The 17,112-nt window shown below is 42.8% G+C and overlaps 1 protein-coding gene across 1 annotated transcript; it reads left to right on the top strand.

The window, feature by feature from the left end:
* Positions 1 to 12,278: 12,278 nt before the first annotated feature.
* Dkk1 (dickkopf WNT signaling pathway inhibitor 1) lies at positions 12,279 to 15,973 on the top strand. The gene is given in 4 exon segments (NM_001106350.1): positions 12,279 to 12,657; positions 12,875 to 13,043; positions 14,095 to 14,238; positions 14,362 to 15,973. Coding segments are annotated over 4 exon segments (813 nt in total). The 5' UTR covers positions 12,279 to 12,411; the 3' UTR covers positions 14,616 to 15,973.
* Positions 15,974 to 17,112: the final 1,139 nt, after the last annotated feature.

Genomic DNA, 17,112 nt, shown 5'->3' with positions numbered 1-17,112 from the left:
ACCTCAACTTTTGCCACTTCTTTAATAATTCCATCATAGTTTGAATCCATAAAGAGCTCATTAATCCAGTCATTAGATCAGAGACTTCAGAGTGCAATAGTGTCAGGAAATGCCTTCCCAGATAAACCCATAAATATCCTCTGTGAATCTCTTAGATTCTTCCTCATCAAATCAAGCTGACAAGCTCCAACTACCCAGCCACCATGCTAAAATTTATTTTTTTTTCTGGGTCCTATAGAGAACAACTATGAAGTAGCAAACCCCGACTTATTCACTTACAGCACAACCCCTACATCTCAAGCTTGGAAGATGAGGTGGAGAGACTGTAAGAGCCAATGGACCAGGAAGTCTGATGTGTGCCTTCCATACATAATGAAGAAGTTACCTCACCTAAATAAGACTGGTACAATGACACCACCAGTTAGTTGACAGGCCAACATGAATAAGAAGAATCTTACAGAGCCTCACCTAGAAGAAGAGGTATAAGCAATTAATGGCTGGTGAGAGAAAAACTTCCCCAGGGATGAGTTCTCTGATAAATTATTCAATCCCAAGTGATCATTCCTAAACATATACATATAATACACATATATATGAGCAATACTAAATGACTTCAACAGGTCGTACTTATATATACATATACCTATATATAATTGTTGCAGATTATTTGATTACATTGTGAACCCTGAGATTGTGTTATGGTATGACTCAGCCCTTAGCATACACCTCTAATCCCTCTGGCTAGAATACAGTCACACCCTAAGTACACACATTTAATCTCACATGATGAAGGTAAAGTTAGTTTGCAGAAGGAAGAACCCATGTGTAAAAGTGATGTCTCATTGGCTGGAAGACAAAGTGACAAATCAGAAGAAGATTTGACAAACTAGGATATGCCCAGCTCTCATGAAAACAGAGAGAAGAATAGGAAGAAACTTTAGAAAGCAGTGCAGAGAGAGAGGAGGGAGAAAGGCAGTTTTATCAGGACAGTTGTACAGAGCAAGGTTGTAGAGAGAGAACAAGCTAGATACAGGTAAAGACAGAACAAGCCAGAGAATGAGAAGAAGCCAGAAGACTAGAAAAGACTAGAACAGATTGCTAAAGTTAGTTTGAGGTCAAGCAGAGCAATTGAGGAGAGAGAGAGAGAGACAGAGACAGAGACAGAGACAGAGACAGAGACAGACAGAGAGAGACAGAGAGATATTGGAGATTAGTTTGATCTCAATTCAAAAAGAGGACACAAATTTGTAAAAGAATGGGGAATGAGAAAAACTAGAAAAGGCGTTATATATGAAATTCTCAAATTTTTTAAATTTAAATTTAAAGGTAAATAACATTCAAATTAAAATATCAAATAAAAATTTTAGAATGTAGGCAATATGACATTCTCATATACTGTAAATTCAAATGGTAATTATAACACTGAAAATGCTTTTAATATTTAGTAAGGTTTATAATGTCTATTCTACAACCAAACATATATTGGTATATTCCCTTAAAATTTTTATATACTCACTAGGAGATGTGTATGCATTGTGTTCCCAGAAGCATTTTGATATAGGAAAACAGTACAGAAATCAAACTGTTCATCACATGAATAATGGACTATTAAATCTATTGGATTCTAATAATAGACTATGGCAACAATCAAAATGGATGTATTAATTGCATGTAACATGGATAATCACATAAACAGTGTTTAGTCAAAAGCATTTAGCAATCATTTTGAATATTTTTTCTTTCAAAGACCTATCTTACATGCATGAATTTTTGCCTTTATGTATCTATGTGCCTGGTGCCTGAAGAGGCCAGAAGAAGGCACTGTGGATCCTTTGCAACTGAAGTTACAGATGACTGTGAAGCACAGTATGGCTGCTGCGAACAGAAGTCAGGTCCTCTGCAGGAGCAGCAAGTGTTCTTAGCCGCTGAGCCATCTCTGTGGCACCCAATATAAAAATAAATAAATAACATTCTTAATTGTACATGAAAAAAATCTATTATGAAAAATAGTTATTTTGATCAAATTTTCTACGAGGCACAATTATTTAACAATTTGGATTTTACTTTATGTGTATGGGTATTTTGCCTGCATGAATGTTCATGCACCACTTGCATGACTGGTGCCCACAAAGACCAGGGTGTTGAATCCGCTGGAATTTGAGTTACAGGTGGCTGTGAGCTGACATGTGGGTGCTGGGAATTGAAATCCTGTCTTCTGGAAGAGCAACAAGTGCTGTTAAATATGGAGCCATCTTTGTAGTTATATATAATATGGAGATAGATAGATAGATAGATAGATAGATAGATAGATAGATAGATAGATAGATAGATAGATACATAGATAGATACATAGATAGATACATAGATAGATACATAGATACATAGATACATAGATACATACATAGATACATACATAGATACATACATAGATACATAGATGCTTCATGCATGTGTGCATGTGTCTGTCTGTGTGTATCTGTGAGTGTGTGTGTGTATGTATGTATGTATGTATGTATGCATGTATTATGGATATAATTTTTGAAAACCTTCCAAAAGTTGACAACATACCACAGGTTAGTGATCTGAAAGTCTAAGAATAGTAAGAAGAGAGTGGGCTGGTTGAAATTACTTGGTATGAGGACATTTCCTAGCCTAGAATTGGACTTTGGGTCCATAGCTACCTATGACCATGAAGCAGCACTGCCCACTGGATTGTATTCTTATCCAACCAAGGGCCACCAGCCTGGGTGTGGAATCACCCACAGTGGGTTGGTCCCTTCTCATCAATCGTTAGTCAAGAAAACACCTCCACAGACATGCCTGTAGGCCAACCCGAGGGAGGTAATTCTCAGTTGAAGTTCTCTCTTCCCGGGTGACTAGAGTGTGTCAACCTGACAAAGACTAACCAGTACAGGCTCCATTTTCCTAGAGAGCTGTGGTAACTGCTGTTGGGCTTCCAGATAAGCTGATGCCCAGTAAAACTGCCATAATCTGAAAACAATATAAATCAAAACTGCACCTAATACAAACACACCAAAATCTGAAAATACTGTAAATCCGAAATGCACCTAGCACAATGTAAATGACTACACAACGTGGTGGCTCAGTGGTCCACGTAACTGTGGAGTGCTAGCCATTTGCCTGGTGACCACCTGGCTGACTGGGAGTTGCAGCTGGCTGCACATTGCACACCTTACTAATGGTCCTGATGGCCCAGGCACGATCTAGAGCCAACCTAATACTTTTCAGTGACTGGTATCCCTTTCATGGCATAAGTCAGGAAAATCTCATCCAAACTACTGTTATATTTGGACCATCTCTTTGGCTCATGATGGGAGTGTTCAGAAAAATCCACAAAAAAATAAATAAAATTAGAGCTGGGTTCAAAGCCAAAACAAAAGCTGCTTTTAGTTTAGCGGATATTTAAGAATCATGGATGTAGCTGGGTGTGGTGACACAGGCCTATAATCCCACCATTTTGGAAGTGGTGGTGTAAAGACTAGAAATGCAAGACCAGCCGCTGCTACTTCTCTATCTCAAAACAACAAACAAAAGAATCATGTACCCAAAGGGTTTCCGAAAAACAGTTGTAGAGAAAAAGAAAGTTTCAATTGACAAATTCTTTTACTATCTTGTAGAGAGCTTTTGGGGCAGCTTCTAGAAACTTGGCAGGAGTTTGGCCTTGGGCCAGGACCTGGAAGTAAACTCAGGTAGGAATCTGACTTTGGGCTAGGACTCAGGAAATAGGCCCTGGTTAAGAATATTTACATTTGAGTCAATGCAAAGCTCAGAGCAGGCTCAGCAAAAGTAGGCAGCCCTTTTGTCTTGGTCATCCTGATTAACCCCTAGAAATGGTGTTCAGTGGGATTTTATTTATTGCTTTGCTTGGTCCTTGACTATTTGTATTTATTGCCTTGTCTGTTCCATGACCAAGAACTGACCTTATTCTTTGCATGTACTTAAAGTGGTATAAAAGCAGACTGGAAAAAAAATCCACTTCAGCCTCAGCACTGGCTGGGGTCATGTCATAATGCTGTCGAATTACTTTTCTTTTTAATCCTCACTCCCTCCCTTGAGTCCTGGTTGACCTACTGAGCTGACTTGGTTACTATCTCCAAAATAATATATATATTGTATATATGCATATATAAAATATATGTGTGTGTGTGTTCCCGTGTGTGTGTGCGTGAGTGTGTGTGTGTGTATGTGTTCCCATGTGTGTGTGTGTTCCCCTGTGTGTGTGCGTGAGTGTGTGTATGTATGTGTTCCCATGTGTGTGTGTGTGTTCCCCTGTGTGTGTATGTGTGTGTGTGTGTGTGTGTGTGTGTGTAGATGCATATGCATTTGGAGGCAGAGAATGACTTTTAGTGTCTTCCTCAGTCTCTCTCCAACTTAGATTTTGAGGTAAGGTCTCTCATTAAAGTTGAATCTCAAATGATTCAGCTAAACTGGCTTACCATCAACCTTCAGGATCCTCCTGCCTCGGCCTGCCTGACTTTTGGACTACCATTTCTAGCTACCAGGCCAGACCCATATCAGTTCTGTGGAGTCATGCTTGGATCCTCATATTTTCATGTCAAGTACCTTACCAGCTGAGCCATTTTCCTACCTCAAGAATTGTTGGAAGCCGTTTGCCCTCTTCTCTGAGAGAGAGAGAGAGAGAGAGAGAGAGAGAGAGAGAGAGAGAGTCTCCAGGCAGAGGCAGGTCAGGATCTGTTGGCAGATTTTCTGGTCTGCTGAGGCATGGGATGATAGGAGGAGGTTCTCTTGAGGCTCAAGGGTTGGGGCTGAAGACTCTATTGACCTTGGTGGAAGGAATGGGGGGGTTGGGTGAAAACAAATGCCTTGTGCATTTCTTTTTTAGCAAATGGTTTCTGTTAGCTTGTGGCTTTGCTTCCCACGTACTGTAGTATTGGAAGGCTATGAGAAATACACTTGATGCTGGTGTGGTATTGACCTGCAGCCCTCCCATTATCTCTCTCTTGCATCTTTTCTCTATCTTTCCTATAACCATTCTCACTTCCTCCCCCGAGGTCTGTTCAACTTCATACCAGACAGATCAGTACAAAGTATTCGAAACTTCTCTCATATTTCTCATACTTGGAAATGAAAATTCCACTTATTTCTTTTTCTTTTTCTTTTGATTTATTATTCTATTATTCTATGTGCATGACCATTGAGCCAATGCTCTGCCAACCCACCACACCCCACCCCATCCCATCCCCACATTTCTATTTTTCTAATCTTAAATGTAACAAGAGCACAGTAAGTTTTCAAATACATTGAGGACTTTGCCTGTCAATCATGACCTTTAAAATAATGGATAATGAAAATTTGGTGTGTGTGTGTGTGTGTGAGTGTGTGTGTGTGTGTGTGTGTGTGTGTGTGTGTGTGTGTGTGTGTGTAAAGGAGAATACGAGACTTAGTTCTGATGGAAAAAATGAAAACACAAAATTTTCAAGAAAATGTACACATGTACACACTCAAACTGTTTAGAATTGTGAAGCCAAGCAATCTCAGAAAGCAAAAATCCCCACATTCTCCCTCATATGTAGAACGTTTAAAATTTTAAAAATCTATAACCACCAACAGAAAGCACAGAGAAAACAAACTGTAGGACTTGGAGCTTACAGATCTAGCCACAGTTCTCTAATATCACGAGGAGCTTAGGAGAGGAGACAGTTCTCGCTGAAGGTTAATTAGCTTTCCTTTCCGCTCCTGGACCTTCTAAGTACATTTGCAGCCAAGCTGAACTCACAAAGCTTCTGAAACTCGCAAAATGCTTTTCACTCATTTCCCGGGCTTGCAGCTTCCATGAGAGTGGTTTTCCTTGTAAATAGAACCAATTGGTAACAACAGTCTTTGGAGTTACTGATGGAACACATAGTTCAAGCCAGAGATGTGGCAGGGAGAATGAAATGATCAGTGATAAGCCAGGCCAGGCGGTGCAAGCTTGTCATCCCAGTACTTAGCAACTGAGGGAGGAGGACTGCCATGTCAAGACAAGTCTGGGCTACATGGCAAAGCCTTGTCCCGAGCAACAACAGGAAAAAAAAATTAACTTCTTGAGGTCTTTTGTTGGAGGTCAATTTACTTCTTTAAAACCATTCTTAGAAGACATCATCTAAAGCACGATATGAAAACAATGCTGTGTAATTTTATAATTAGCACTTGCTATATCTAAAATTTAGTAGACTATAAATGCCGAGTTGAATGTTTAAAGATGTTATTTCTCACACAAGTCCCGGCATCCTTTATTTTTTTCAAAAAAGAAATATTAATAGTGGGCACAGAATTATTACATGCCTGTATTTTTCATAAGCCTCCGAGACAATATTCTTTCTTGAAAATGGGAAAATTGAAATTAACATTTTCTCATTAAGACAAATGGCATATTTTCATTTTCCAAAATGTTTTATGAAAATGGTTATAGATATATGAGCTTTCCTGAAGTACATGCAGCATAGGATTCTCCTTAAGTGTGGTACTTACCATCTGAAGAGCCTAACATTTTCACCCAGGAATTCGAAACGCTGGTGTGCAACATAAAGCCAACTGAGTAAACATTTCACTGAGAACCTGTGTGTTTAGACAGCGGTTGGACACTATCGTACCTTAAGCTATTATGTGAAGATTTGCAATGTACTGTATGGAATATTAAAATCTGGAGACTATTTAGCTTTGAAAAGTTATCAGTGCGGGAGATAGAGAAGTCATATCGGGTGTGGTGGCGCACCCTTTTAATCCCAGCGCTCTGGAAGCAGAGGTTGGTAGATCTCTGTGAGTTCGACGCCAACCTTGTCTAAAAAGTGAGTTCTAGGAAAGCCAGGACTGTTACACAGAGAAACCCTGTCTGGAAAAACAAAACAAGTCTTACAAGTCTTTTTCTTTTTTTTTTTTTTTTTAAATTCACTTTGGGTCCAGATCACTTCCGATAGGATCCACCAGGGGGAAGCAGAGGAACGGGATTGCTCCTTCCCTCAGTAGCAGTGGTGAGGTCTCTGAGTAGAAATCTTCCAGTGTGTCTCCTTTCCCGCTCTCCCCTCCCCACTTCAATTAACCCTGATTTATTTGCCCCGTGAACTGACACCGTAGACCCACAGCAGCAGTGTAGTGTGAAGAGATTTGCGCCCAAGCCAGGGCTTCAACGGGATTACGCTGATGAATTTGCTAAACACAAAGTCCACAGAAGCTGGCCAGCGTGCTCTGCGAAGCCACCTGGCTCACGGTTGATTAAGATGGGGACCCTGAGCTGTTTGATCTTCCCTCATCAAAGAGTCTTTGTGAGCTTCATTTTACACTACTGTAGGGTGGCAAGGCTTGTGACTACACTGAGTGGCCTAAGCCTGAGTAAATACTCAGGCAATGGGGCTTCGTGGCCCACCCTGGCAGGAAGCGAGTGCAGCCACAGCTAGGAGCTCCAAGATCCTCTCAAGGGGGAAGAATCCTTGTTTCGACCCTTTAGCTGAAGTTAGTGCTGTTTCTAGCCTACATCTTGATTCCACCGAGGTCCTAATACAACAGACTAGCTGGAAATTTGGAGTCTGTTAGATGTCACCTCCAGGGCGCTGTAACCAGTTTGGGGATGAAGAAACAAAATAATTCATTCATCCATTCTCATTCATATTCATTCATTCATTTATTCATTCTCTCCCTCCTTTCTTCTCAGGCATCTATTAGAAAAACAAGCAGTCACATAACTCACACTATGTCCAGGAAATTAAGTTTACATTCCCCCAAATCAGCAAGTTCCCAGAGTTCACAACAGTGAGTATTCCTTAATAAAGCTGACTGAAAGACGTTTAACCTGAAGACAAAAGGCCTTGCCCTATTGCTTAAAGACTATTTTTGTATCCAGAAGGGGGCTCCCTTGTCTGCCCAGCGTGACATTTACAGATGAAAAGAAAAAGTCAAAGGGACTGTTGTCACCTTGCAGTCCAGTGCTGAGTCTCAGCCCTCCCTTCCAGTGCTGTGGTTTGGGGCCCTTTTGATCACAATCCTTGGAGGATGCCAGTTTGATAAAGGGAGTATGACAAGAACCCAGTGGCACAGAAGAAAATTCAATCTCCTCGGCTAGTATGTATCTGCTGTTCGTTCCCCGCCTTATGCCCTATCTTTATGATTGGAAATATTAAGCCCTTCAGGGGATAATCCTATGAGGCAGCTGGACTCTTAGACCCTACCCATCACAGGCCTTTCTGGATGTCAGGGCCTCCTAAACGATGCAGGCTGATGTCTGGCTTGGCATCATTCTCACCAGACTTCAGTAAGCCTCCTTGGCTTCTGAGCTCCAGGCTGTTTATGTTTCAAAGGCCCCAGGGTCATTTTCTGAGCTGAGTGAGCTACATGCTCTCGGGACACTGGATTTATCTAGGCTAGCCATCTCCAGGGACAGGGTGGAGATACTCATCCCAAACACACTCGCTCCTCTTTGTAGCACTGAAAACCTACGATTTCAAGGGGCCTGAACATTCATGAGTCATGTCTGAAAGCTCTTCTATCCTGATCAGCATAGAAACTAAGAATCGTTTAAAAGTCGAGGAGAAAGTCATGCTGTTTTTATTAAACACCAGGAACTGGGAATCTCTGACATTAACTCAAGACTGGTGCCAAGGAAGATGCTGGCAACACCCACAGCCTGCTCCATGTTTTCTTATGGAAAGAAAACTTCAGTGTTAGGACGGGGCGGGTGGAGGTGTCGCATGCCTTTAATTCCAGCACTCTGGAGGCAGAGGCAGTCGGATCTCTGTTCGAGGCCAGCCTGATCTACAGAGCAAGTTCCAAGACAGCCAGGGCTACACAAAGAAACCCTGTCTCAAAAAACAAACAAGAAAAGAAAACAACAACGACAAAAACTAAATGTGAACAGTTGGACAAGGATAGGAAAGGAATTAAGAGGGGGAGGGGAAAGGAGACAGGAGAAGAAGAACCCCTAATAGTGAAAGTGAGAGAGTAGTTTGCAAATATCAGGGTTCTGTATCTTTAGATATTATTTGTCATTTGTCTCATGAATAAAAAGGACTAATATTCTAGGCTGCTACCCAACATTTAAAACAGAAGGAAGTCATGTCTCATGCTATCCTCGAGTGACACACACAGTTCAATTCCTTCTACTTTTAAATCTAACATAAAACATTAACTGAATTGCAGTAACTGTGGTCATATTTAGGGCATATTAGACAAGAGACAAAGTTCCTTCTAGAACAACGTTGACTAAGTTTAATAGATATACCCGGCACTCCAACACCTAGCTACATGAGGCTCAGAGTCATGTGACCTCTGACTTCCTGAGACTGGGGTGTGGTTCTAGTGCCTGGACCTCTCCTCTTTTCTCCCCTGACAAATATATACCAAGTAAAAATCTACGTAAATAGCAAGACTGAGCCAGATGTAGTGATGCACGCCCATAACCCTCACAATGGAGGAAACAGTGATAGAAAATCTGACCTGCAGACTACATAGTGAGACACCAGTGGTCTAAAGGCCCAGAGACACACACCCCCATGCCACCCCAAGGTGACAACAAAAACCAAACCAAACAACAACAAAACTCCCTCTGTGGCCTGATATCATGTTTCCCAGGCTACTGAGAGACTGGAAGGAGCCTGGGAGACTGGAAGGAGCCTGCCTTCAGCATACTAGAGAACTGAACTGTTCTTAAGGAGCTCCTCTGGGTGTGCTCTGCACTGAAGAAGCAGCAAGCATCTCTTTCTCGGGAGAAAGCTAAGTCAAAGCGAGCGTCCACAGACGCAGAAAAGGCTGCACCGAAAAGGGCAAGTTTCTCCCGCTGCATCATTTGTGAGCCTGCATCCTCTTTTCCTGAATAACCTGGAGGCAGCTGTTCCTCTTTTATTTAATTTTTTTTTATTGAAGCAACGAGTACAGGGCTTAGCCTCAGGTGTGTGAGCCTGTTCACACCTTCAGAAGGAACTGAAAAAGCAGGGAGTGCCAAAACTAGCCCGTGGCTTCAACCGTGGGCCTGAGTTCTAGGCGGGTTAAGAGCTGCTCCTTTAGAGTAGATGCATTAATCAAGCATCATTCCCTCAGGATACAGGGAAAGGAGTGCAACATTTGTGTCTTTCTAGAATTATTGTAACAGGAGAACAGGGCCAGGGAAATCTCTCTTTACTCTTCCAAGTGGGCAGGGGCCTCATTCCCTCCTCTTCAATGTCCTATGAATTTATATTAAGAGATACTCAACACATTGATCACTGGGGTTGCTAGCAATATGCTATATGTGATATGAGCCCCACCACCACCACCACTTTATCCTTCTATCCCACCGTCTCCCAGCATCTATGCAAATTTCAGACCCACTGACCAGTAGGTCTGCATGAAGTCAGGAAAATCTGATTTATTGTTATCTCTTTGCTCCCCCTTTTATTATTTCTAATATTCACTTATTTAAAAAATGTTTTAGCAAGGCCCTGGGTTCGGTCCCCAGCTCCGAAAAAAAGAACCAAAAAAAAAAAAAATGTTTTAAAACCTTTTCTTTGTTTTCAAATTTTCTAAGCATCTATAGGTAACTAGCCTTGCTACACAATTGCACACATTCCTAATAAGAGCCAGATAAATATGGAGGATTTAATTCATGTTGGACTTTCAACCAACCACCGGAAATCTCCCCGGGATGAATGGAGTTTTGGGGTGAGTGGGAACAGCATTGGGTATCATTAAAGAACTGAGACAACATTAAAAGTTACTTGGAAGACACTTAAGTTCTGAAATTTACCAAACAGATATTTAAATATTTTCATGATATCCCTCCTAGCTCAAGGTCAGGATTATATTTGTATGAGACTATCATTGGGGGTGGGGGTGGTCCCAAGAATGACTATTATAGATAAGGCAGTGTTGCTAATCAAGAAGCTAACAATGATTTTCAATAGTTTCTTCCTTTTCAATCTCACACAACACAGTTGCTTATGATCTCACACTTATCAATCTGTTCTTAAACATTATTAATGCACATTTCTTATCTTTTGCTATATCATGACAACCGTCTCTTTTAGCACCACAATGGTTGGATAAAGGACTTGACTTTTATTCTCTTGATACATTACCTCTAATTTATAAGCACAGCACTCTTAGGTCCACGTTGTTTCTTATTTTACACACTGGTTGAAACCACTTCAAATTCATTCTCTGATTTAGGTTCAGTGCTCCTTTTCCAGGAGGTCGTCTGTTATCTCCCTAGAGGGTTATTCCTCCTGTCCTGTCCTGTCCTGGACGAGGTTTGATTTGGGATCAAAAGCAAGCCCTCTCCTGCTCGGCGATATGAAACACTAATGAGGAAGCCGGGAGCTAAGCCTTCGGGGTTTCTTATCTTCTTCTATTAACCCACCGCTGGGAACCGGGAACCAGGGAAAGAGGACTGACCAGGCTCGGGGACCCTGTCCGCTCTGGCTCAGAGCCACTTTGATCTCACGTGTCTGCTTAATCAAGTTCATCTACTGCTGGGATTGACCAGATTCAAAGAACCACATTAAATAGTTTGATTATCGGGTGCCCATTTCCCTCTTCCCTCCATCCCTGATTTAATTTCCAAACTGCAGTCTCTCGCCTCCACCCCCAACCCCCCCAAACTCACCATCAAAAGCGAATTAGTTCTTCCCTTGGCATCCTCATTTGATGTGCAAATTTTCTTGTCTTTGCACATTTTTCTCCTGGTGTGTGTGGGGTTCGGGAAGGGGGGCGGAATGGGAGGGGGAAGCAACTAGACAAACTTAAAAGACAAGAACCTCATTTGCAAATCGCAACGCTAAAGGGTTAATCAGCAACTATGGGAGCCACCTGGGCTTTCCACAAAGCCTTTGAATGACTGCTCACGTTGTATTTAATACTGAATATTTGCGTGCACAGAAAGCAAGGGTAGGCGTAAGGGGAAGAGAAGAAACGTGGTTTTGTATATTCTATCACTTTTCACTCTGACAAGTATTTCAGACCGAACTAACCCAATCCCGTAACAGAGCACTTCAGAGCACTTCGCAGAGAGCTCCCTCCCGCCTTTTTTTTTTTTTTTTAATTATTAAAGTTCAGGCTAGGCTCTAAAGCTCTAGTAACCCACACTCTAAGGTGAGCTGGACAGGGGGACTATAGTGCCAGGGAGGGGCGAGGGGAGAGTGTCAAAGTCCTCCCAGCTTCCGATACACAAACACTCCCCCTCCCAGCTCCTCCCAAAGCTTTGAAATCCCATCCCTGCTTTGTTGTCTTCCCCGAGGAGCTGGGAAGGCTGGGAGCCTGAGTATAAAGGCAGCCAGAGGTGGCGGTGGCGGTGCAGAGCTGTGCGCCTGGCAGCCGAGACTCCACCCGCCGAGGTTCCGAAGTTGAGGTTCCGCAGCCCAGACTCTGCAGCCGCTGTGCAAAGTGATCTCTCTCTTCCTGACTTTTTCCTGTTTGCGACCTTCTGAGATGACGGTTGTGCGTGCAGTGGCAGCTGTCCGGTTCTTGGTCGTGCTTACAACGATGGCTCTCTGCAGCCTCCCTCCGCTCGGAGTCAGCGCCACTTTGAACTCAGTTCTCATCAATTCCAACGCGATCAAGAACCTGCCCCCACCGCTGGGTGGTGCTGGGGGGCAGCCGGGCTCTGCTGTCAGCGTGGCGCCCGGAGTCCTCTATGAGGGCGGGAACAAGTACCAGACTCTTGACAACTACCAGGTGAGAGGGGTCTCCGGGATCCGAGGACGCTGTGATCCCGAAGCGGGGGTCTCAGAGAAGAGGGAGTGGAGTATCCTAGGTGTGTGAGATTTGGGGTGTGCTTGGAATCACTGCACTGAGAGCGCGCTTAGAGAGCTTTTGGAGAGGCAGATGGGGACTGTAAAGGTGTGGGTACGGGGGTGCTTGAGTTGCTCACCAGTTCGCTCCCTTCCCACAGCCCTACCCTTGCGCGGAGGATGAGGAGTGCGGCACTGACGAGTACTGCTCCAGTCCCAGCCGCGGGGCAGCCGGCGTGGGAGGTGTACAAATCTGCCTGGCTTGCCGAAAGCGCAGGAAACGCTGCATGAGGCACGCTATGTGCTGCCCCGGGAATTACTGCAAAAACGGTGAGTCCTGGACTCCCTTTTAAATTAGAACCACCTTGCCTTTGAGCCGCCAGGAATCAAATGAAATGCTCTGGTTCTGTCAAAGCTACGGCGGCGGCGCCACCTGCAAAAGGGTGCTCGTCAGGCTAGGGTTCATCCTGACATAGCTTCAGAGGCTTGTGTTTGAGCATTTGAAAGTTTATCTTCCCTTGCCTCCCTCTGTGATCTAACAACAGGACCTGAAAGTGGGACCCTTCCATCAAACAATTACCTTCAGTGAGCCTTGGGGCACTTGAGAAAGAGGGAGAGGTCTTTTTGAAAGGGAAGCCAGACGTTTTTTCTTAAGGTGGACTCTGCGTGGCTTTGCCAAACTCTCTTCTCTCTCAAGGTCTCCGGCAGTTAAAACTGTTGTCAACCGGGGAGGGGTGGGGGGCTAGATTGATTAATCTCTGCTGGCCAGCTTTTAAAAGAGATCTCTGTACTCCTTACATCCCTGGCTCTCCACCCTCTCACCCTTTCCCTCCACCCTTAACTACCTTCAAAGAAGTACTCTCTGGGGCAACCACAGATCCACAAAATGTTAATGTCTCAAAGAAGTCTCCAGAAATAAACTTACAGGGTGGCTGACTTCCTAGGGGACAGCAGCATTCCAAGAGTGAACTCACGAAATCTCTGTAATATCAAAATTACACAGTAAAGTAACTAGCGGGTGAGAGCGTAGTCCCCTAGGCAGCTAGTACCCAGAGCAGAGAAGTTATTTTTAAGATTAATTTTTTAAGTGACTGAATTTCTTTTTCCTACCCCCAAAGGGTAATATTAAAATAGACAGAAATATCTCTGCTGCCTCCACCACAATTAGTGGGGAAGCATTTAAAATGGCTACCCTGAGGTGTTCCATAGGATCCAACAGTACACTCATTGACACTGCTTTCTCTGGGGAGTTTTGGTCAACAGAAAGGCAGTGACATAGTGAGGTATCTCACTCTAGTGTCTGCATAACTCACTGCTCCTGTGTTGACTATTAGCAACACATTATGGCCTGAGGATTAATTACTATTTCTGGCTTTCTTAGGAATATGCATGCCCTCTGACCACAGCCATTTACCTCGAGGGGAAATCGAGGAAGGCATCATTGAAAACCTTGGCAATGACCACGGTGCCGGGGATGGATATCCCAGAAGAACCACACTGACTTCAAAAATATATCACACCAAAGGTAGGAAAAAGGCTTCCCCACTCAGCCCCTCCATTTAGAATATCAGAAGTGCATTTCAAATTGTCTTAACGGAACGGTACAGGCCTAGCTGTAACTGTCATTTTCCTTCTGTCTCCTTTACAGGGCAAGAAGGCTCTGTCTGCCTCCGATCATCAGACTGCGCCACAGGGCTGTGTTGTGCAAGACATTTCTGGTCCAAGATCTGTAAACCTGTCCTTAAAGAAGGTCAGGTATGCACCAAGCACAGGAGGAAAGGCTCCCACGGGCTGGAGATATTCCAGCGCTGTTACTGTGGGGAAGGTCTGGCTTGCAGGATACAGAAAGATCACCATCAAACCAGCAATTCTTCCAGGCTCCACACCTGCCAGAGACACTAAAACCAACAGCCTAAATGCGATGGACTCTCTTATCTAATATATGCTATGAAAATCCTTTATGATTTGTCAGCTCAATCCCAAGGATGTAGGAATCTTCAGTGTGTAATTAAGCATTCCGATAATACCTTCCGAAAACTCTGGAGTGTAAGGACTTTGTTTCTTGATGGAACTCCCCTGTGATTGCAGTAAATTACTGTGTTGTAAATCCTCAGTGTGGCACTTACCTGTAAATGCAACAAAACTTTTTAATTATTTTTCTAGAGGTGCTACATTGTCTCGTTTCTCTTGCATGTAAATTTTTTGTACACGGTTGATTGTCTTGACTCATAAATATTCTTTATTGAAGTAATTTCAGTTTACAGTTCTTAAATGTGGAACCCTTTCCACTTTTGTCTCTAGGGTGCAGAACACAAGGAGTTTTTGGAATAGTCAATGATAGGCATCTAAAATTTAACCTGAAAATGCTCATTTATTTCCTGAGATGTACTCTCTTTGCTTAGATATTCTCTCTCTCTCTCTCTCTCTCTCTCTCTCTCTCTCTCTCTCTCTCTCTCTCCTCTCCTCTCCTCTCTCCTTTCTCTGTCTCTCTCAGCTGTGATAGTCCTTAAAATAAAATTTAACATTTAGTAATCATGAAGTTACAAGCATAGATACATTTGAGGCTCTGTGTGTGTGTGTGTGTGTGTGTGTGTGTGTGTGTGAGAGAGAGAGAGAGAGAGAGAGAGAGAGAGAGAGACCAAGACAGAGACAGAGACAGAGAGAGACAGAGAGAGAGCTTTTTAAATGATAAGATATATTGTCTATGTGTGAGTTACTTTAAAGAGAATGTATTCTACATTGATAAACTCAAATGACTTTGGTAATATGGGTTTGAATTTGATATTACTACTTTCAAAACTACTATTTTACTATGTGTGGTTGGTGCTTACGCCTGTAATCCCAGGGTTCTGGGGGATGAGGCAGGAGGAATGTCCATGAATTCAGGTCCATCCTGGCCAACTTATACTATAGGGTAAGGTTCGATTTCAAAAATGCATCAACAAAAGATAGTTAACAGCAAATTAATATTTCCCTAAGTGACCGATAGTAATTGGAAGGGTGGGAATGTGACTTCAAATAATGGGCAGAGTTCAGAAGAGATTATGTGGAAGGAAACCCACCAACTTAAGCCAAATAATTAATTCTGAATATTTTAGATACTCTGACATGCTGAAGAATGGTCCCAATTACTTTGATTTAAAAATAATTACTAAACAATTATAAATTCTAGAATGTAATACCTTTTCTTTTCTTGCCAAGAAATTATTCCATTTTTTGCTTCGCCTGTACTGCATTGATTGGAATGAGTATGGCTTTATATAAAAATAATCCCCAAATTAAATTCTCTCTGCATATTTCCTCACTAAACTTCATGTTTCTTTTTGGGGGGTAGGACAAAACAAACCTTCCTAATTTATTTATTCTCTAGTATTCTGGAAGTCTGCATCAAAACCACAAAATGCTGGGTTCACTATTCACAGGATAGTAGGGGCTGACCGATTGTCCCAGCATTCTCCTTAAATAGCATAGGTGGCCTAGAATATTCATCTGTTTTTGTGTTCCCGGAAGTGGTTAATTTTCCAGGGAGACATACAACAGCACATGCACTCTACTGGCTCACTGAGAGGAGCCCTTCTGTTCATAGGTCTCTGCCTTTTCATCCAGAGAAACTCTCTCCCTAAGTTTCCTTCCTCATTGCCTGTTGTGCTAGGAAGGCCAGGCCTGCAATCTTCAGTAATACACAACAAGAGGAGAAAGGTAATGGGGAAATGTCCATCAAACAGGAGAAAGAAGGGCTTTCTAGGAGAGGAGCGGGACAGATGTTTGGTGCATTCTGGTTACTGGATCCTTTATGCAGGGGCCTGCTGGGGTGGGGATGCTGGGGTGGGGATGCCTTTTCCTGCACATCCCTTTCAGCACATTCAGTTCTGGCCTTTCCTGTTGATTCTCAGGATGGGGCCAGAGAGCTAACCTCCATCCACCTGGGATCTTAGGAGGACAATATCAAGAAAATGTATGTGTGTGTGTGTGTGTGTGTGTGTGTGTGTGTGTGTAATATACATATACTATATATAATATATTGTATATATTTTGTAGAATATATTATATAGTACATTGTATATACTATGTATTCATATATTATACATATATATGAAGATAAAAAAATCATAACTGTAGGTACTTTTTAATTCAAAAACTAGAACAGAGACATTACATACCACGCAATCACTAACCAGGATCGTAGGGAATCTAGAATCCATTTGCCGTAGCTGGGTCAAATGCTGTGTGGTGGTTGAGTCCTAACAACGTATTTGACTGGCTGCCCGTGAGAACAGCTCACCAGCTCGTTCTACTGTTTCATACTTCCATAGGTTACCCTCTGCCTCGCGCCTGGCTCTCTCTGCTTTAGGTGCCTTGACTACTGTCCTATACAGCAAAGAGTAGGTGACTCAGCCTT

This window comes from Rattus norvegicus, chromosome 1 (genome assembly GCF_021556685.1).
Source record: "Rattus norvegicus strain SHRSP/BbbUtx chromosome 1, alternate assembly SHRSP_T2T, whole genome shotgun sequence".
In the NCBI taxonomy this organism is placed as follows: domain Eukaryota; kingdom Metazoa; phylum Chordata; class Mammalia; order Rodentia; family Muridae; genus Rattus; species Rattus norvegicus.
The sequence above is the reverse complement of the archived record's forward strand: the minus strand, read 5'-3'. Positions and strand labels throughout refer to the sequence as shown.